Source organism: Cnephaeus nilssonii, assembly GCF_951640355.1.
Source record: "Cnephaeus nilssonii genome assembly, chromosome: X".
NCBI classification, from domain to species: domain Eukaryota; kingdom Metazoa; phylum Chordata; class Mammalia; order Chiroptera; family Vespertilionidae; genus Cnephaeus; species Cnephaeus nilssonii.
This window is the reverse complement of record NC_137071.1, coordinates 127,275,598-127,297,735: the sequence shown is the minus strand read 5'-3', so window position 1 is coordinate 127,297,735 and position 22,138 is coordinate 127,275,598. Positions and strand designations below refer to the sequence as shown.

The window sequence follows — 22,138 nt, the reverse complement described above, 5'->3', positions numbered from 1 at the left end:
ATTAACAATGATTCCTGGCACTCTATTGGAAGTGAATGCATACCAAATGTGCTTCCACTAATTGCATTTCTTCTTTCATTTATTTATTCAACAAACACCCATACCAGGGCTCCAGGGGTCCCCTCAAAATATCTTCCTCTCCTGAGGATTTGGAAAGGCCTTCAGCAGGGCACAGAGCCTTCTACCTCTTTTTGGAGGATTCACTGGAGGAGGAGATATTTGAACTTGGTTTTGAAGTGTAAGCAGCCATTCCCAGGTGAAGGGCAACATGACCTCTTCCCCATTTACCCGTGACATCTCCCAGAAGGGCAGGGCATCTGCAGAATTTCCATGTTGGAGATGATAAGGGGCAGCAAACTGGTTGAAGGGCAGAATCAGTGTTGTCTTAAAGCTACATTTGCAAACTAAGAGGGTATCACTACAGCATATAGGTTTTATTTTATGAGAGAATAAAAACAATAGTTTCTTAAAGATGTTTTTATCGGCATATTGCATTAGGTTAAGAAAAAATAAAAAGGCTAAGGGGGGAAGTTGGGGGACATCTGTAATACTGTCAACAATGACAAGTGCAGCTGAAAATTTTATTCATACATATATTTATTTTATTTTGGGTAGGCGGGGTGGAAGATAATGTTGATTATGGGAACATTCAACCCCCACAGCCAACTTCCACAAGCACAGCAGAGGGGAAGCTAACACTGACTTCTCCCCTTTTTCCTCCAGTGCTATATCCTAGGTGGGGGGAGGGGGGGCTGCACATCCCTGATTTCTTTCCCTCCTCCCCTCGTGGTCCGCCTGTAACCAGTCTGACTTCTCCCTCCCCCTCCCCCATCCTGTGTTCTCCGTCAGGAGATGATAGCACTGGCACCTGTGCGTCTTTCCAGAGGCCCCTCCGTTTCGTTTCTCTGAACATGATTACACACATCTATAGACCAAACACCCCCTCCTTCGGCCAGCGTGCCTCCCGCCACCTGTGAGACCGTCCCACCGCGGGCTCTGCGACTTTAGAGGCTTCCTCATCCCCAGTAGGGAATGGACACTCCTTCAACAGGGTGCATCCCACGACGAGGGAGCGCTACCTGGGCGCGGCCATATTCCCCAGTGCTACTACCAAGGGGCACCGAACGGCCCAAAGCACCAACAGCATACCATCTCCTTAACTCTTGGCTGCCGGCGGCTTCAAATGTGGTTCTGCGCATGTGCAGAAACACGCCCCCTTCCTGAGAAGCTCCGTATCCCGAGAAGGGGCGATGCTAGGGGTGGTGACCGGAAGCGGCTGCGGTTCTCAGCCAAGGCTGAATAGTTGTTGTCAGCGGGCTCTCAGGGCTCCGTGCCGGAGGCGTTTCTCAGTGATGCGGCCCTGGGGAGGGTGAGTGTTGGGGAATTTTGTGTGGTCAGTGATCTCCTCGGTTGTCTAGCTGTAGTTGGATAATTCGCTCATTTCTTTTGCAGGATTTCCTCTTTTCTCACGTCAATGTTAAGGTCTTAAAGTTCACTGAAACCCACAAGGTTTGGTGCATTATGTTCGAAGTGTTTTCTAAGAGTTGATTTTTTTTTCTTCTGCCCAGGAGTTCTTTAGAAGTGCGTCTTCAGTTTCCAAAAGTTTATTTAACAGGTTTCTAACCTGAGAAAAATGGGGTCCGAAAAATGTCTACGTGAAGCGCATTCCTTGAAATAGGAGGGGATGCATGGCCTAGTACGTGGTGAATGTTTATAAATGTTCCATATATAAGTTGACAGCAATATTTAATTATTTAGTTGTCACTTGCATTGTACAATATTTGTACACTTTTTTTGTCTGCTTCTTCTATTCCTGGGAGAGGAGAGAGAAATTTTCTACTGTGATGCTGATTTGTCCATTTCTCCTCCCTGCTATCCATGATCCATTTGAGTTAAGTTTCATATGAAGTTAGAGGCTTAGATTGAGGATTCTTTTATTTGAATGTCCAATTACTCAAGCACCATTTATTGAAAACACTATTCTTCCTCTGTTGATACGTTTTGCACCTTTATCAAAAATAAATTGGCCATAGTTGTGTGGGGCTATTTTTAGGTTCTCTATTTTGTTCCATTGATCTATGTGTCTGTCTACTTTTATCATGAATAAGTGTTGAATTTTGTCATACTGTGTATGAATTTATATGATCTTGTGATTTTTTTTAATCTTTGGCCTGTTAATATGAGGGAATACACTGATGATTTTTGAATATTGAACCAGCCTTACATTCCTGGAGTAAACCTTACTTAGTTGTAGTGGTATAATTCCTTTTATGTATTGCAGGAATTGACTGGCTAATGCTTTTTTTCAGGATTTAAAAAATATATTTTTTTTATTGATTTCAGAGAGGAAGGGATAGGGAGAGAGGGATAGAAACATCAATGATGAGAGAATCATTTATCGGCTGCCTTCTGCACGCCTCCCACTGGGGATGGAGCCCACAACCAGGCATGTACCCTTGACTGGAATCGAACCCGGGACCCTTCAATCCGCAGGCTGATGCTCTATCCACTGAGCCAAACCAGCTAGGGCAATTTTCAGGATTTTTGAATCAAGTTTATGGGAAATATGGATCTACAGTTTTCCTTTTTTGTATTGTCTTTGTTTTAATATTAGGGTAATACTGGCATCATATAATGACTTGAAAAATGCTCACTTCTATTTTCTGGAAGAGATTGTGTAGAATTATGCTAATTTTTCTTTAAATGTTTGGTGGAATTCTCCAGTGAAATCATCTGGGCCGGGAAATTTTCTTTTGGAAGCTTTTTTTTTGTGTGTCTTCAATTTCTATAGTAGTTATATGACTATTAAGATTACCTAGTTCATATCTTTTCAGAGTAACTATTTAATAGTGGGTGAGTTGTAGGAGTTTGTGTTTTGTGAGGAATTGGATCATTTCATCCCAGTTGTTGAACTAATGTGCATAAAGTTGCGTGTGATATTCCCTTTCCTTTTAATAGCTGCAGTATCTGTAGTTAAATCTCCTGTTTCATTTCTGATGTTGGTAATTTGTGTCTTCTTTTTACCTTTGTCAATCTTGCTAGAGGACTACCAATTTTATCATTTTCAGAGAACCAGCTTTTGTTTTCATTGATATTCTCTATTGTTTTTCTGTTTTCAGTTTCATTGATTTCTACTATTATGTTTATTATTTCCTCCCTTCTCTTGTTTTGGGTTTACTTTGCTCTTTTTCTAATTTTTGAGGTGGGAGCTTAGATTATTATTATTTTTTAAAATATATTTTATTGATTTTTTACAGAGAGGAAGGGAGAGGGATAGAGAGTTAGAGACATCGATGAGAGAGAAACATCGACCAGCTGCCTCCTGCACACCCCCCACTGGGGATGTGCCCGCAACCACGGTACGTGCCCTTGACCGGAATCGAACCCGGGACCTTTCAGTCCGCAGGCTGACGCTGTATCCACTGAGCTAAACCAGTTTTGGCGGGAGCTTAGATTATTGATTTAAGACCTTAATTCTGAAAATATGAACATTTAAATTTATAAATTTCCCTTTCAACACTGCTTTAGCTACATCCCACAAATTTTCAACATGTTGTATTTCAATTTATATTTGTTACTTTTTAATTTCCTTTGAGACTTCCTCTTTGATCCATGATTATATAGAAATGGATTTTTTAATTCTCAAGTATTTGGTGACTTTCCTTTTCTTGATACTTTGATTAATGAGAGTAGACTTTTCTTAGAGCTCTTTTGTCTGAGCCTGTTGACAGTTTTTAGTTATAGGCTTCTCCAATGCTTTGTTTGTGATATATGGGAGGGGAAATGAAACAGGGAATTCACCAGTGTACTGTTCCCCAGGCCCTGAGGTCTGTGGGCTGGCCCCCTTTCCTTTCTACCTTTCAGTCTTTATATTTGTTGTGCTATGTCATTTTGCTCTGGTCTCTTCTACATTCATTTTTCTCTTTTATGTTTCTTCCTCTATTTGTTAATTTACATTTTGCTAGGGAAGCCCCTATTTCACATCAATATTAAAGTATGTTGCCTGGCTGGCATGGCTCAGTGGTTGAGTTCCTCCTAGGAACCAGGAGGGTCATGGTCTGATACCCGGTCAGGGCACATGCCCGGTTTGTGGGCTTGATCCTCGATGGGGGCCGTAAAGGAGGCAGCTGGAAAATGGTTCTCTCTCATCATTGATATGTCTATCTGTCTCCCTCTCCCTTCCTCTCTGAAATTAATAAAATATATTTTTAAAATATAAAATAATAAAAATTAAAAAATAAAGTATGTTGCTATACAGTTATAATAATATATCACAATAACTACTTTGAACCATTGCCCCACCTGGGAAAGATTTTTCCTTTGTCATTATATATATATATGTATATTTTTATATTTGTATATATATAATATTTAAGTTATTCCCCTTTATTTGGTTTGCTAGGGGGTTATCAATGACATTGTCATCTCAAAGATCCAACTTGTTGTTTCTTTGAAACTCCCTGTTGTTACATTTATTTGATTTATTTAAGATTTCATTTTTATTGAGTACTACCTTTTTTGGTGGTTTGCTTAATTCTGTTTTTTCTACTTTGAATGTTTTAGGTTGAACAAATAGCTCTTTTTGTTATATTTCTTTTTAATTAAAAATAAAGCCATTTAAAGCTATAAATTTTACTTTATATATAACTTTAGTGTGTTACATGACAACTGGTAAAAATTGTATAGCTTCTGTATTGATTTCCTATTGTGGTCCTGGATTGTGTTTCTTTTCTTTTAAAAACAGACATAAAACAGATTTATTTAGATACATTCCAGTACCATAAAAATTCACCCATTAAAGTATATGATTCAATGGTATTAAGTACATTCACAGAATTGTGCAGTCATCAATCACCACAATCTAATTTTAGAACATTTTCAACTTTGTACACAATAGCAGATATTCATCACTTATGCCACCCCACACTCCCACCCTAGGAAACCTCCAATCAATTTCTGTCTCTATGTATTTGCCCATTTTAGACATCTCACATAAATGGAATCATATAATATGTGGTCTTCTGTGACTGGCATCTTTCATGTAAGATAATGATTTCAAGGTTATTTCATGTTATAGCATATATCAGTACTTTTTATTGGCAAATACTATTTTATTGTATAGATATACCACATTTGTTTATCTGTGCCGGGCCAGCACAGCCAAGGGTTCCACGAGCCTGAGGGCGGGCGGGGAAGGATTGAAGAAAAGACAAAGAGAATAAGCTGGGTCTAGGTGGATCTCCTGTGCCTGGCTGAGGCCACAGAGAGAGATCCAGACCGCAAGCTGAGCCTTTATTTTATAGCCAGAAGTAAACAAGGTAGTGGTCACCATAGTTACTGTGTTCTTGTGAGTTTCACTTATTTTGACAGCACTTGCTACACCTCCCACAGCCCATTAGCTACCCAGATAGGATCTAGGGGGCTCATAAAGTCAAGATTAATTATGCTAAGAGGGCTGTGCCCTCTAAGCTGGGACTTGTTCGTGGCTTTGCCAACAGGTCAGTCCAAGGCTTAACCCTATAGCCTTCCCTACATTTATCCGTTCATCAGTTGATGGACATTTAGGTGGTTTCTATTTTTTTTACTATTATGAATAATACTGCTGTGGATATTTGTGTATAAGTTTTGGAGTATACATGTGTTTTCATTTTTCTTGGGTAGATACCTAGTAGTGGAACTGCTGGATCATATGGTGGCTCTGTGGGTAACATTTTGCCAAACTGTTTTTCAGAATGCCTGCATTATTTTACAATTCTTCCAGCAATGTATGAGCGCTCCAGTGTATTCACACCTTACAAACACTTGTTATTGTTTTGTTGTTGTTGTTATTTTTGCTATCCTAATGGATATGAAATGGTCTCCAAATGAATGGAAAATTTTGGATTTGATTTGCATTTCCCTAATGACCAATAGCGTTGAACACTTTATATTATGATCAGAGAATGTAGCCCGTCAATTCCCAGCATTAAAACATCTACCAGATTTTCTTTGTAGACAAGTTATTGGATGGAATTTTCTAAGAGTATCATGGGCATAAGAAAAGAAAGCATATTTTTTTCTTTCTTTAGTACATCATCATCTTTATGTGTTTAAAATTTAACTTGTTCATGCCTTTTATTTTATTTTACTTCTTATTTAACTTCCTTGTTTTCTCTTCATCTCATCTCTTACTTTTGTTGTCTTAATTTCTCTTCATTTTACATGGATATCGCCCCTTCTCTTTCCTAAAAAGAATGACTAAATATGTAGTGCCTCTGTTGGTTGACCAGCATAAAATTATACTTCAATTTGGTTATGGAGACACCCTCTCCTCCCTCAGTAGGAGAAACAGTTTTACCTTTGGATATTTTTGAGGTAATTAAACAATTTTAGTCTCAGTCTATTAGTATTTTCCTTCTGACCTGTCTCTTCTATTTTAAGAAACTTTACTTAACGTTTTTATTCCAAATCAAAGTCATGTTTTCAACATCTAGTAAACAGAACCACATTTATTTTGAGCCTACCATGTAACAGGTACCATATGGTATAGTATTGAGAATGTGAACGTTGAAACCACATAGACTGGGTTTTACTTAACATCTGTAAACTTCTGTTTCTTTATGCATAAAATGAAATAATAATTGCAGCAACACATTGATGATAGGATTGTTTTGCAAATTAAGTGAGGTATCTGCTTCTGCACGTTAGATGATTCCTTGTAATAACAATGCTTGCTAATATGAATTACAAGTTTACTTGGGCTGGGCTGGTCTGGTGCTAAGTGCCTTAAAACATCATCTTATTTAATTTTCACAACCCTTTGAGATAAATAGTTTTGACTCATTTTGAAAAAAAACACCTAAAGAAACATTTTCATATTTTCATAGCTAAAAGTTGGCAGAGCTAGAATTTAAGCCTTCATTAATTTTAGTCTAAATCTATGGTCTCGCTCATATTCCATTTTTATAAATAACTAAAATAGGTGTTTCTCTTTCTTTAGTACATCATCATCTTTGTGTGTTTAAAATTTAACTTGTTCATGCCTTTTATTTTATTTTACTTCTTATTTAACTTCCTTGTTTTCTCTTCATCTCATCTCTTTTGTTGTCTTAATTTCTCTTCATTTTACTCTTCTTAAAATTTCTTTAATTTATCTTCATGGATATCGCCCCTATTCCCACAGCACCCAGTGCCGTACTTTGGTGCCCCCAAGTAATGTTTGTGGCATGAATGCTGATTGACTGACCATGTGGACACTGTCTTTCCAGGTTTCTTGGAGTCTCTGTGGAGTCCCTGGACCAGACCCCACAGTGAAGGCTTTAAGATCTTCCTTCTGGTCCCAGAAGCTCTGGTTGAGTCCGCAGACCCTGCCTGGCCCTAGGCTCCTGGGAAGAACGGAGTTGTCAGCAAGAGAGCCTGCGGGTTGAGGCCCAAGTAAACATGCCAGCCAACCAGAGCTCTCCCAAGTGGTCCCTGGCCCTGACTGCAGGAGGAAGAGACAACTCCTGTGAGGTAAGGAAGGCAAAGAGACAACTTTTTCTTTTTCTTGGAATTAACAGTTTTCTGGTTTAGTCATTACTTTGCTTTACTATATACAAATCAATAATTCAATTCCAAATTCTTTCTAGTTGTTTAAATCTCCTCTCTGTGTATTCAAACATATCCTATATAATAAAGGCCTAATATGCAAATAGATCGAACAGCAGAACGACCAGTCGCTGTGATGCGCACTGACCGCCAGGGGGCAGACACTCAACACAGGAGCTGCCCCCTGGTGGTCAGTGCGCTCCCACAGAGGGAACACCGCTCAGCCAGAAGCTGGCCTCCATGGCAGCGCTAAGGAGCAGCGAGCCGACTGGTAAGGAACAGCGAGCAGGTGGGTGGTAAGGAGCGAGGGGCCCCAGACTGTCAGAGGAATGTCCGGCTGCTGGCTTAGGCCCACTTCCCACAGGGAACAGGCCTAAGCAGGCAGTTGGACACCCCCTGAGGGCTCCCAGACTGCGAGATGGCACAGGCCAGGCTGAGGGACCCCCGGCCCCTCCAGTGCACAAATTTCGTGCACCGGGCCTCTAGTAGGTAATAATCATAGTGACGATAATTGTAAACACTCATATAATGTTTACTATGTGCCCAGCACTGTTATACACATACTACATATACTTACTCATCTTCATAACAACCTCAAGAAGTGGGTGCTGTTGTTACTCCCATTTTATAGAGAGGGAAACTTGGGCATAGAGAAAAACTATCTGGCTCAATTTCACACAGCTAGTAGTAGGTGGGAATGGTCTCAACTCTGGCCATCAGTTTCTTCTCTGTGAAGAAATCTTTCCTGGAACTTGTTGACTTGCTGAAGGCTGCTGGTCTGGTTTCTCTCTCAGCTTCACACACAGCTATTGTCTTGGTGTCTTCCCTGTGTTATCCCCCAGGAAATCCTTTTCACCTCTGTCTTGTTGCACATCCCCTTTCCTGGGGATCCTATGTCTTTTTTCCTGTTTATTGGAGCCTGTGTCTTCCTCTTTCTTAGTTTACCCCCTCATTTTGTGGAAGCACATCCTCCAGTCTATCCTTGAAAATGGATACATGACAGGTGGATTTTATGAAGCTTTGTATGTCTGAAAATGTCATGCAAAATTATATTTATTTAATATATAATTGTAGAAATAAATTTATAGAAATCAAAAAGTAATAAGTGCCTTGGAAATTTATTTATCTATTAATTAATTATTTAATTAAATGCTATTAATTAATTATTTAATTAAATGTTTTTATTGATTTTATAAGGAGAGGAAGAGAAAGAGAGAGAGAGAGAGAAAGAGAGAGAAATATTGATCAGCTGCCTCCTACATGCACCCGACTGGGGACTGAACCTGCAAACTGGGTATGTGCCCTGACGGAGAATTGAAACAGCAACCTTTTAGTGCGTGGGACAACACTCAACTAACTGAGCCATGCCAGCCAGGGTGGAAATATATTTATTTAACTTTGATACTCAATTTATCTTTTCAGCTGGATATAGATTTTTAGGTTGGAAATCATTTTGTACAGAATTTTAAAAGCCTATTTCCAGTCTATTCCTTTTCTACTCACACATACATTTTCTCTACTTTTCAAAAAACTCCTATTCAGTTGTTAAGCCTCCTACTTTTTTTAGTCTTTGTTCTGCTTTCCATTCTTTCTCTTTTTATCTCCTTTCTAAGAGTTTTTTGGAACACTTTATCTTCTAAATCTTCTTTTGTGTCTCTCATTAATGCTGTTACATATTTTTATTTTAAATAGCTCTTTATTTTCAGAATATTCCCTTTTAATAGTATGCTGTTTTTGTTTCATGGATGCAGCATCTTATCACTCTAAAAATATTAGTAATAGTTTTTCAATTCATTTTGAATGACAATATAGACACATAGCTCAAAAATGAAAATATATAAAATTTAAAAATATAAAAATCTACATAGCCTAAACTTGGCCGGGTGGCTCAGTTAGTTGGAGCATTGTCACGTACACCCAAAGGTTGTAGGTTCATTTCCCAGTCGAGGCACGTACCCAAGTTGTGGATTGGATCTAGGTCGGGGTGAGTGTGGGAGGCAACCAATTGATTATTTTTTCTCACTTTGATGTTTCTCTCTCTCTCTCTCAAATCAATAAAAACATGTCCTTGGGTGAGGATATAAAAAAATCTAGTCTAAATCCTCATTCATCTTTCTCTTATCTGCTCACCTGTGTCTAATACATATAACCAGGTTAGTTTACTGCATGATTAGGGTTTCTTTATGCAAATAAAAGCAGCTGAGAAAACATTCTTACTTTCTCCTTTTTATTTCACAAAAGGTGGCCTACTAAAATTTTTATCAGCTTTTGTTATTGTTAAGTATTTTGGTGAAACGTAATATGAATTATAAACAATGCTACCATGAACAAAAAATTTGTTTGTTTCTTTTCAAAATTTGTTTGTACATGTGTATACCCATCTCTTAACTATATACATAGGGGTGGAGTTAATGGGTTATAGATTAAGCCTATATTTTAAAAAATATTTTTATTGTGAAATATACATATATAAAAGTATACAAAAAAATTTACAGCTCATTGATTTTTCACTATGTCAGTCTAGAAAGTGGCCATATAATTTCAGAGTCCCTCTACTCCCAAAGATAGTTACTATATTAATTTTTATAATAATCACTTCCATTAAGAAGAAATTTACAAGCCACAGAGTAGAAGAGAGAGACAATGGAGGACTTCTAGCCAGAATATGTCAAGAACAACAAAACTGTAAGAAAAAGCAGACTACACAGTAGTCACGTGCCTTATTTGAATAGACATATAACAAAAAAAGATATCCAAATGACTAACAAAGACCTGAGAGAGTGCCCAGTCTCATTAGTCATCAGGGAAGTGCAAAATTTAAACCACAGTTGTAATACTACCACACTCCCACCAGAATGGCTAAAATTAAGAAGACTGATGATGATAAGTGGTAGCAAGGATGAGGAGCCATATCAGCAGCTTATAGGCTCATATCAGCATATACGAGCAGCTCGTATGCTGTTGGTGGGAGTATAAATTGGCATAATCTCTTTGGAAAACATCTTAGCCTTCTTTATCAAAGTATATGTAGATCAAAAGAGGAAACAATTCTCCCAGGAAAATATGAGCAGAAATCCTTGGCTGATGTACTAGGACATGTAGAAATGCTCACTGCAGCATTACTTACAACACAAGAGATCTGTTGAGAATTGTCTCCCAATAAAAAAAAATGCACCCTTCATTTCTGCACTGTCTTGCCTTCTGCAAAATTTCCCATGAGTATACTACTCTGTCAGCTACTCGGATTAATCTGGCTGGCAGAGATGAGAGCCCAGACTGTTCAATTTATCTTATGTAACACTTAATCAACAGGACTCCCAAGTGGCAGAATGAGGCCAATCTGCAGTATTTTGCTCAAACGTGACATCCGGGGTTCCGGACTCAAATGAGCTGAACAAATCCTTTAAAGCCATCAATGTTTACCTTACAAAGCCAGGTGCCTTTCTGCCTAAGTTTCTGTATTGACCTTTGTACTTGGTGTGAGACATGAGTCCAGGTACAGCAGGATGTGTTAGCGATTGCACAGATTCTGCCTTGGCCCAAGGGGGCAATTTCATCCTCTGTTTGCACAGTAAGCTGAGCCTGACCCCGGAATACCTTCCAGAGCCAAATATTATGTTCATCACCTCAGATACAATCAGGGACAAATGTCCTACCATCTTTTCTAATTGGATGATTCCTATCATAGAAATAACTGCCCTCAGGGTTCACATGAATAGCAAGCCATTTACTCTTCTAGGAAGCTCCTACTAGCAACCAAGTAGGTAGCCTCCTTTTAGAGAGACCCCCAGAGTCATTTATGGGTTACCTGAACCACCAATCACTACCTCAAACACTTGCAGTTCAGTTATGACCACCCTTAACGTGAAAATCACCATGTTTGGGGGAGGAAGGCAAGTGAATGCCTGGCTTCTGCATAAGAAGTACAATCCCAGGATGCTCCCCAGAAGAAAGTACTGTTTACAATTGGTGGGACCTCCAGCAGTCAGGAGACATAGGTTGAGAGTGCCTCCAATGTGGCCTCTCATCCAGCTGATAGTCTCTAACTATTAAAGGCAAAACTGAACAAAAAAGGAAATTGATTTTATTCAGGCTATTGCAATAGGGAGAGCACCCCTGATGTGAAAGTTGGAGTGTCGCAGCAGGGTGGTTTTGCCTTTTACTTTCATACTGAGGATTAGACAAGTTCTCGTGGGGAGATTTATAGGTGGCATTGTTTCTGCATTCAGGAGAAGTCTCCGTCAGCTGAAAAAGAAATGCTTATCTCTGTGTCTAGCTGGCTAGTTTAACTTCTAATCTCAGTTAATCATTCATGAGAAAGTGGGGAGTTGGAGGGTCTGTGTCTAGCCTTTCAGCAAGTTCAATAAAAGGAGAAAGGTCTGCGTTTGGCCTTGACACAGGAAAACCCCAGGAGTCTTATGGGGGTTATGAGAGTGGACAGCAAATGTTATCCGAGTCATAAGGGGAACTGTGATATCTGTGGTAAGTTGGTTCTAAGAGCATAAAAGAGTGGGGGGATTTTTAACTGGGCTCAGGTTATGTTCAACATTGTTAAGGGGCCTCAGTTCTGTTTGAAAACTTGAGTCTAGTTCTTGTTATTGGAGAGGCTGCCTGAAGGCCTTCATTCCAACCTGTCCTATATGTCCAAGCCACTAGCTGCGTGATATTCTTCTGCCCCACTTAATGACTGAGCAGCTGCTAGGGGAAGTGGTTCAAGGAGAGCAGACATTTGAAGGTGTTGACAGGTGTTTAGTGTGTGTGATGCAGGCGCTGGGGCCCTCCCAGCTGTTTCTGATAGACTTCTCAGCAAACTTAAGGGGAATGGTGATAACCTTGTGGATGCAGGTATTGGCAGACCTGACAGTCAGGTACATTTTATGCCCTTGCAGCAGTTTGGGGAAGATGTACTAAGGCATTTTCCTTTGTGATGAAGGCTCCATGGTTAGTTCAGGAAGACAGATTATTAATGCCCCTCCCTTTCTTGTACCTCCTGGGGTTTAAGGTGCTTCTTCTTCAATTTCGGTGTTATTGCTCACCCTCTGCTGACACAAAATCATTATGGTTCATTCTAGAAAGTATTAAATTCACCCCCCACCCCAATCATCTCCTACTAGTTTCCAGACCTTTCATTTCAATGAGTCAGATGCAAGAGGAACAAGGCCATTTTAATAAGTTTACAGAGATCTGTTATGTTCTACCCTTTGGCCCCTGTGGGTCATTAAAGGGGAACACAGTAAGCAGTGTACTAAACCAAGAAGCAATTATCTTTATGATCTAGGACAATGTTAATCCGACCAGAGAATCCAGGTGGCAACCAGAATTAAATTGAAATCTCTTAGGCATCCTTCCTTCTGGATGCTTTGCCACCCAGAGGGTTAGCAATGAGACAGGATCCCAAATTGTCAAAATATGTCCATATAACTCCTAACACCTTTTGTTCTGATCATTAGTCAGGGAGCAGCTGAAAGGAGATGATTCCTTTCTGGGGACAACCATATTCATGGATTAAACTGCCTTACTAAAGAGCATGTATGGAGCAGGAGGAGGTGAGAGAGGCAGAGTCTGAAATCCTTTTGAGTTCCTTTTTGAGGAGGCCATTCCAATGCTCAACAATACCAGATGCCAGTGGATGGGGGAGAGTGTGGAAGTCCATCAAATACCTTAACTATCAGCCCATTGTTACATGGCTTTTGCAGTGAAAGGTGTTCCATTTTCAGGCTGCAAATAATCCAGAAAGCTGAAAACTTGATACAGGTTAATTCCAAGATCCACAATTGTGTGGCTGGAGTGGGCCTAGCAGACTGAAACAGCAACATTTTAACCTGAAAACATATAAACAATGGCACAAATCGGAGAGGGGCTTGAGGTGTGATGCAGTCAGTTGGCCAGGGCCAGGTGGGCCACACTTCATGCTGTGTGCACTTCCTCATCACAATGGGTCATCTTGTGGAAGGAGTCACAAATTTGGTATATAGTGGTAGCTTCCGCATCAGGAAAGCGGTGTTTTCATTTGTGCCCAGTCCGTGAGGATAGATGTATTGCCGTGTCCAATGTGATGATGGATCCAGAAAGCAGTGGCAATAGTCTGGGCAGTGAAGGCTCAGAGCATTCAGCCATACAAAACTCTTTGAAGAGATAAAGGGGGGTAACATAGATCTTCTCAATCATACAAGAGGGCCTCTTGTAAGCTTAAGAGTGTTGTCCCTCATTCCTTTCAGCAGGAGTCCAAGATAGAGAATGGCTCATCTCAAAGAGATTTATGGCTGCAGCTTTTGTCTAATGGAGTAAACCCAATGGGATTCACAGACAAACCATAAAGTATTAGAGCAAATGGTATCAGCAGAAACACTATCACCTTAGAGTGAAAGGGATAGAGACTACACAAAATGAAAGGAAGACATTGGATTCCCAAAATTCTACTGGCAGGAAGCAGGCTGAGAAAACTCTTCTGCTACCTTTCATGTAAAAGGAAGGATGGCTTAGAAGGTGGGAACAAGAACTAAGAGAGCAGAACCAAAAGCCATGAAGAGTTATTCCTAGGCCTTGAGACCTAATCATGGAACTGCTAACTTTGCCCAGCCAGATAACACTTATTTTCTTTAGCATTTAAAAAGTATTTAAATCATTGTTTCCATGTATGTAATATGTCATTTTGCTTTGTTTTGTTTTCTGGCTGCTTTCAAAAATCTTTTATTCTTTGCTTTTTAAAAGTTTGACTACAATGCGCCTAGGTATGGTTTTCTGTGGATTTATTCTGCTTGGGGTTTGCCAGATTTCTTGAATATGTAAATGCATGTCTTTTGCCAAATTTGGGAAGTTTCTGCCCATTATTTTTAAAAACATCTTTTCTGCCCCCTTTCTCTGGACCTCAAATTACATGTATGTTAGATCTTTTGATTTTATATTACCCATCCCTGAGACTCTATTATTTTGTTTACTTTTTCCAAGAATTTTTCTCTCTACTTTTCAGATTGGTCAACTTCTGTTGGGGTCTGTCTTACATTCATTAACTCTTTCTTTTGTTTTGTTATCTCCATTCTGTTGGTAAGTCCATCCAGGGAATTTATTAAGTTTCGGATTGCATTTTTCAGTTCTAGACTTTTCAGTTAGTTATTTTTTTATAGTTCACATTTCTCAGTTGAACTATCCTATTATTCATTCATTATGAACAGAATTGTCCTTATATTTTTGAGCATACTTATACATAACTAGTTTAAAGTCTAATTCTGGCATTTGGATCATCTCAGGGTCAGTCTCTGCATTTACTCTTGAACCTCTTCTCTTTCTCTTGATACCTTTCTGTCTCTTTGTTATTTTGGATTGTATTTTGGTTGTTGTAAATCATGTATTTTTATTTTTATTTTATTATTATTATTATTTTTAATTTAACAAATCTTTATTCTTCAGATTATTACAATAGTTTCTCCCCCCCCCCATAGCTCCCCTCCACCTGGTTCCCACCCCATCCTCTGCCCTTACCTCCCCCACACTGTCCTCATCCATAGGTGTACAATTTTTGTCCAGTCTCTTCCTGCACCCCCCATACCTTTTCCCCCTGAGAATTATCAGTCCACTCCCTTTCTATGCCCCTGATTCTATTATATTCACCAGTTTATTCTGTTCCTCAGATTTTTAATTCACTTGATTTTTGGGTTCACTTGTTGATAGATATGTATTTGTTGTTCATAATTTTTATCTTTACTTTTTTCCTCTTCCTCTTCTTAAAGAATACCTTTCAGCATTTCATATAATACTGGTTTGGTGGTGATGAACTCCTTTAGCTTTTTCTTATCTGTGAAGCTCTTTATCTGACCTTCCATTCTGAATGATAACTTTGCTGGGTAGAGAGAGTACTCTTGGTTGTAGGTTCTTGCTCTTCATCACTTTGAATATTTCTTGCCACTCCCTTCTGGCCTGCATAGTTTCTGTTGAGGAATCAGCTGACAATCGTATGGGTACTCTGTTGTAGGTAACTAACTCTTTTTCTCTTGCTGCTTTTAATGTTCTCTCTTTGTCTTTTGCTCTTGGCATTTTAATTATGATGTGTCTTGGTGTGGTCCTCTTTGGATTCCTTTTGTTTGGGGTTCTGTGTGCTTCCTGGACTTGTAAGTCTATTTCTTTCACCAGGTGGGAGAAGTTTTCAGTCATTATTTCTTCAAATAGGTTTTCAGTATCTTGCTCTCTGTCTTCTTCTGGCACTCCCATAATTCTGATGTTGGTACGCTGGAAGTTGTCCCAGAGGTTTCTTACACTATCTTCAAATTTTTGGATTCTTTTTTCTTTTTGCTTTCCTGGTTGAGTGATTTTTCTTCTTTGTATTTCAAATCTTTGACTTGATTCTTGCAATCCTCTAGTCTGCTGTTGGATCTCTGTATATTATTTTTAATTTCAGTCAGTGTATGTTTAATTTCTAGTTGGTCATTTTTCATATCCTCGAGGGTCTGGCTAAATTTATCGGCCTTTTCTAGGAAATTCTTGAAAAACCTTATAACCGTGGTTTTGAACTCTATATCCAGTCATTTGTTTTCCTCCATTTCTTTCATTTGTGATCTGTTACTTTGTCACTGCATTTTTGATGCTTCCCTGAGTTGGTAGGGTAGGTTTGTGTGCTAGGTTTCCTATATGGCCCAGTGGGTCAGCCTCCCCAGTCACCTGAGGTGGACACGCTTGGTGCACCCCTTTGTGATCTGTGTGTATAGCCTTGTTGTGGTTAAGTCTTGATTGTTGTTGGTATCACTGGGAGGAATTGACCTCCAGGCCAATTGGCTGTGAGGATCAGCTGTGTCTCCTCCGGGAGACCTGTGCTGGAGACAGCCTTATAGGACCAGACTTGCAAAATTGCACAAGCCTCTGTGCTCAGCTTGGATGGGGCGGAGTCTCAGGGCTGAGCAGACAGTCTTGGTTTCCCGTCAGCCCTGCCCTTGCGCGCGCGCCTCCAGACCTCTGCCTTCCGCAGCTCCCCTGAGTTTCCGCCTGACAGTCCAGATTCCCCCAGGCTCGCCCGGAACTGGGGTTCAGTGCAGTCAGAACTGGGGTTCAGTGCATTCAGGAGCTTCTGACTCCCTTCTGCTAGGGAGAGCTAGCGGCAACTTCAGCAGTCAGTCTTCTCTGTACACGCACCTCCAGACCCCTGCCCACCGCGGCTTCCCTGAGTCTCCAAGTCTCCGTTTGCCTTTCTCTCTACCTGACAGTCCAGACTCCTCCTGTATGAGCCTGGGTCTACGGCGTTTTGCCCGGAACTGGGGTTCAGTGCAGTTGGAACTGGGGTTCAGTGCAGTCGGGGGCTTCCTTCCCTCTCCCGCCAGAGAACGCCAGCCAGGCACTCAGCCGCCCTTCCTCTCTGCGTGCGTATCTCTGTACCTCAATCCTTTGCAGCTCCTCTGATTCTCCGTGTGCTTTCCTCTTTCCTTCTAGTTGTAGAATTTCCACTCAGCCAGCTTTCCTGTGGTTCTGGATGATGTCCGTTCTGTCTTTTAGTTGTAGTTTTGAAATTGTTGTATGAGGCAGCAGTTTAGGTGTTTACCTATGCCGCCATCTTGGTTTCTCGTAAATCATGTATTGTAGAGATTTTGGATTCTATTTAGTTCCCTTAGAAGATTGCTGCTTTTTTGTTTTGTTTTGTTTAGTAAGCACTTGTGGCTGGACTCAAAGTGGAAACTATCTTCTCTGTGGTGTGTGATAGCTCAGATTTTAGTTCATTTAAGTGGTTAAGCAGAGATTTGGGCAAAGTTCTTATACAGAATTTAGGCACTCTTCTCCATCTGGATTCCCCCCTGACTTTCCAGTGGTCTTGATGATTGCAAAACACTCCTTTGATTTTTTAAGTCAATAAGATTGAAGGTTTTAAAAATTGGAATTTTAGTTACCTTGCATGACTGACTGGGCCTATTTGCAAACTAAAATCTATAAAAATAGCAAATACATCCCATGTCATCCCTTCTTGCATTAACTCTCTTCCAGTAGATGCCTGATTTAGGTTGCTCTTCAGTATCTTCAGATAATGGTTTTTTATATTTTGTTCAGAGTTTATAGTTGTTATCTGTATGAGTTTTAGCCTAATAAAAGCAACTTAGTCATATAGGAACTTAATTTCCTTTAATTTTGGAGTTCATTTTATATGTGTTGTGAAGTATGGGTCAAAGTTTTTTTTTTTCTTCAATACTGATAACCATTTATTCCAGCACATTTTTTAAAAAGACTCTTTTTCCCCATTAAATCACATTGGCATATTTGTAAAAAAGCAATCATCAATATATGTGCAGACCTGTTTTTGGACTCTCTATTACATTCCATTGACTTATCTAACTGTATTTACATCAGTACCACATTGTCTGAATTATTGTAGCTTTATAGGAAATCTTAACATTACACAGTATAAATCCTCCATACTACTTCTTGCTCTGGCTATTCTATGTCCTTTGCATAATCATATAAACTTTAACATCTCCTTGTCAGTTTTTACAAAAAAGTTAACAAATAATTAGTTGAACTATGGATAAAGTGACAGAAAATTTCAGCAACACTCAATCAACTTGATTTATATATTATATAACATGACACTGATTAACAGCTAAATATGCATTCTTTTCCAGGGGCATGTAACACATTCCCCTAGATAGATCATGTGTTGAAATCATACAGAATATATTTCCTGACCACTATGGAATTAAATTAGAAATGATCAATAAAAAAGCATAAAAAGAAAATGGCTATATTTTTTTAAGTAAATGAAAGCAACAGGAGAGGGAACTATGTAAAGTTTTTAAAAAGTATATACATGCTTCTTTGTAAAAGTTATAAAATTTCCTATTAAAATGAGCAACAAAATAGAATCAAGGTTAAATTTTGTACAAAAGTAATCTTTTTATTATACACAATGAATAGCAGAAATTTATGATTTGATGTTTGTAGTTTACATAACATTATATATAACTAGGTATTTGATAGGCATTGAAACTTATTTTCTATCTATCTTTTCCCTATCTCCCCGTGCTGACCTTGTCACCTTGAACAAGCTTGTGTTGTTACAGGTCTCTGTATCACTTGAGGATGTGACTGTGGACTTCAGCAGGGAGGAGTGGCAGCAGTTGAACTCTACTCAGAGACGCCTGTACCAGGAGGTGATGCTGGAGAACTACAGCCACCTGCTCTCAGTGGGTAAGCACAGCTACCTCATGAGTCAGTGAGGAGACTATTGTGGGTAAAATTATATCCCCCAAATAAAATACGTTGAAGTCCTAACCCTCAGTACCTCAGAATGTGACCTAATTTGGAAAGAGGGTCTTTACAAAGTAATCAAGCTAAAATGACTTCATTAGGGTGGGTCCTAATCCACTGTGACTGGTGTCTTTATAAAAAAAGGGAAATTTAAACACAGAGACAGACACACACAGAGGGAAGACACACAAGGAAAAGATGGCCATGTGACTGGAGTGATGCACCTATAGGCCAAGAAATGCCGAGACCACCAGAAACCAGGAAGAGGCATGAGACAGTTCCTTCCCTAACACCTTCAAAAGGAGCATGGATAGCCCTGTTGACACTTGGATTTTGGACTCATAGTCAAGTCTCACCCATAACTGATTTGGGTGATTTAGATGATGGTATCTGAGACTCTGAGTTTATGATTTTAGACTTAAGAGTTGATGCTGGAATGATTACGATTTTAGGTGACATTGGGATGGAATGAATGTATTTTCAACATGGGAAGGATATTAATTTGGGGGGTTCAGAGGGCAAGCTCTGATGGGTTGAATTGTGTTCCCCCACAAAAAAGATATGTGGAAGTCTTAACCCCTAATACCTCAGAATATGACCATATCGGGGAATAGGGTCTTTATAGAAGTAATTGGGTTAAAATGAGGTCATGGGGGTGGAGCCTAATCTAATAGGGCTGGTATCCTTATAAAAAAAAGGGCCCAGAAATCGACACTCATAGAGGGAAGATGATGAGAAAACTCACTAGAATGATGCATTTGTAACCCAAGGAATGCCGAAGATTGCCATCAAACACCGAAAGCTAGAAGATGCAAGAAAGGATTTTCCCTCATATCATCCAGAGAGAACATGACTCTGATAATAACTTGATTTCAGAATTCTAGCCTAAAGAAGTATGAGACAGTAAATTTCCGTGGTTTTAAGTCAGCCAATTATTGGTACTTTGTTAAAGCAGCCCTAGGAAACTAAGAAAGAACCATTTCCATTCCCAGCTGCTGAGTGCTCTGGGATATCTTAAGTGCATGCTGATATCATCCCTGATGGGTCTGAGATTCTTCAGTCCCTTTCACCTCTGTGATTATTAGTGTTTCCCCAATCAAATATGGTTTCTTTTCTAATGAACAAATGGAAAACAATTAGCTGGACCCAGTTCTCTATTGTGTCCTATTAACAGGGTATGAAGTTCCCAAACCAGAGGTCATCTTCAAGTTGGAGCGAGGAGAGGAGCCCTGGATATTGGAGGGAGAAACCCCACATCAGAGTTGTTCAGGTCAGTGAGTGTGACCCAGGCGGAAGGGAGACATGGAAATACTTTTTTTTCCCTCAGAGAGGCTGGTGTCTTTGCTGCCTTTTTGAAGGTTTAAACTTTAGAAACTGCTTGAAAATAAATAATATTGGCCTGTCAGGTACCAAATTGCTCTGTCTTTATTTTCTGTACTGTCATCAACTGTTTTCTTTGGGGTTTCCTCCAGGAGAATTGCTGCAATTCCCATACTTTGAATCATATGCCAGCCTTCTTCACTATGGATGTTGCTTTCTTGGATATTCTTTTCTCCCATCACATTTTTATGCTTCATTATTTAACCCCAACCCTAGGGTCTTAGAATCTTATCATATACATTCAGGTTTTAATGGATTTGCCTTCATTGAAAATCAGTTGCTTGCCTCACTCCTATTTTTCCTAGTAACCTTTTATTTTCTTCTTTCACTTTTGTCTTCTCACTCTAAGATACCAATAAGCTGTCATCTGCAACCACCCTCACCTCCTCTCTTTGTATTTATCACCAGCAGATTCCTCACTCGTCTCCACCTCACCTATCTCTATGCTTCTCTCCCATATTCTGACTGTGATCAGTCACATATCATATTTTTCTTTTAAAATCTACCTTTTTTCTTTTCATTGAATTTATTGGGGTGACACTGGTTAACAAAATTATACAGGTTTCAGGTGCACAATTCCACAACACATCATCTGTATACTGTGTTGTTTGTTCACCACCCCAAGTAAGGTCTCCTTCCATCATGATTTATCCCCCCTATACGCTCTTCTACCTTCCTTCCCCCTCCTCACCCCCAGTAATCACCACACTGCTGTCCATATCCATGAGTTTTCTCTCTCTTTTTTCTTTTTGCTCAGTACCTCCATCCCCTACCCACCCAACCCGCGACCCTCCCCCAACAACTATCAGCCTGCTCTTTATCTATGAGTGTGTCTCTATTTTACTTGTTAGTTCATTAGACTCCACGTATATACTAAAGTGTATCCATTTCAAATATACAGCTTGATGAGTTTTGCAAAGGAAAACCACTACCCCTGTCATGATATATAACATTCCATCACACAGAAATGCTCCTTCATGCCCCTGTAGTCAATGCTTACCACCACTCCAGCCCCAGGCAACTGTTGACATGCTTTTTGTCACTATAGATTGTATTTGTCTTTATAAATGTTTTATATCAATGGGAATTATACTGTCTACTCTTTTCATTCAGCATAATGATTTTGTGTTTTATCCATGTTATTGAGTATATCACTAGTTTGTTTCTTTAAGATGCTGACTACTACTCCATGGTATACTAGTAAATATATGGTAATTTGTTTATATCCCTGTTGATGACAGATAGTTATTATTTGGTTATTATGAGCTTCAGTGATCATTTTAGTATGTCTTTGTATGAACATATGTTTCTATTTCTCTTGGGTAAATACCTAGGAGTGGAGTTGCCAGGTCATAAAATAAGTATATGCTTATCTTTATAAGAAATTGCCAAACTGTCTTCCAAAATGGCTGTGCTATTTTACATTCCCAACAACAATACCTGAGAATTCTTTTTGCCCCACATCCTTGCCAACACTTGCTGTCATTAGTCTCTTTAATTTTTTCTATGATAGTAGATATGTAATGGTATCTCATTATGATTTTAAGTTGCATTCCTCTGGTGAGAAATGTTAAATATCTTTTCATGTGCTGTTGACCATTTGTACATTTTTGTGTGAAGTGTCTATTCACATATCTTTGTCATTTTATTGGGTCATTTGTCTTCTAGGTTCCTTGTAAGTAAATAATCACCACTTTAGGGACAGTTTTACTTCTTTCTGTCCAGTCTTTTTACTTATTTTCCTTTCCTTATTTCACTAAGACCTTCAGTTTTATGTTGAATAGAAGTGTGAGTGTGGGCATGCTTGCCTTGTTCCTGATATTAGGAGCAAAAAATTCATATCATTAAGTATGATGTTAGCTGTAGTTTTTTTTTTTTAAATATATATTTTTTATTGATTTTTTACAGAGAGGAAGAGAGAGGGATAGAGAGCTAGAAACATCGATGAGAGAGAAACATCAATCAGCTGCCTCTT

General features: G+C 39.3%; 1 protein-coding gene across 2 annotated transcripts in view; it reads left to right on the top strand.

Annotated features, from left to right (window-relative positions):
• Positions 1 to 1,284: 1,284 nt before the first annotated feature.
• The window catches only part of ZNF81 (zinc finger protein 81), a 34,038-nt gene continuing 13,184 nt past the window's right edge, over positions 1,285 to 22,138 (top strand). For both annotated transcript variants that reach the window (XM_079764950.1, XM_079764949.1), the window contains exons 1-4: positions 1,285 to 1,369; positions 7,248 to 7,491; positions 18,597 to 18,723; positions 19,958 to 20,053. In XM_079764950.1, coding sequence (XP_079621076.1) covers positions 7,420 to 7,491; positions 18,597 to 18,723; positions 19,958 to 20,053 — 295 coding nt within the window. In that variant the 5' untranslated portion in view covers positions 1,285 to 1,369; positions 7,248 to 7,419. The remainder of the gene's footprint in view (positions 1,370 to 7,247; positions 7,492 to 18,596; positions 18,724 to 19,957; positions 20,054 to 22,138) is intronic.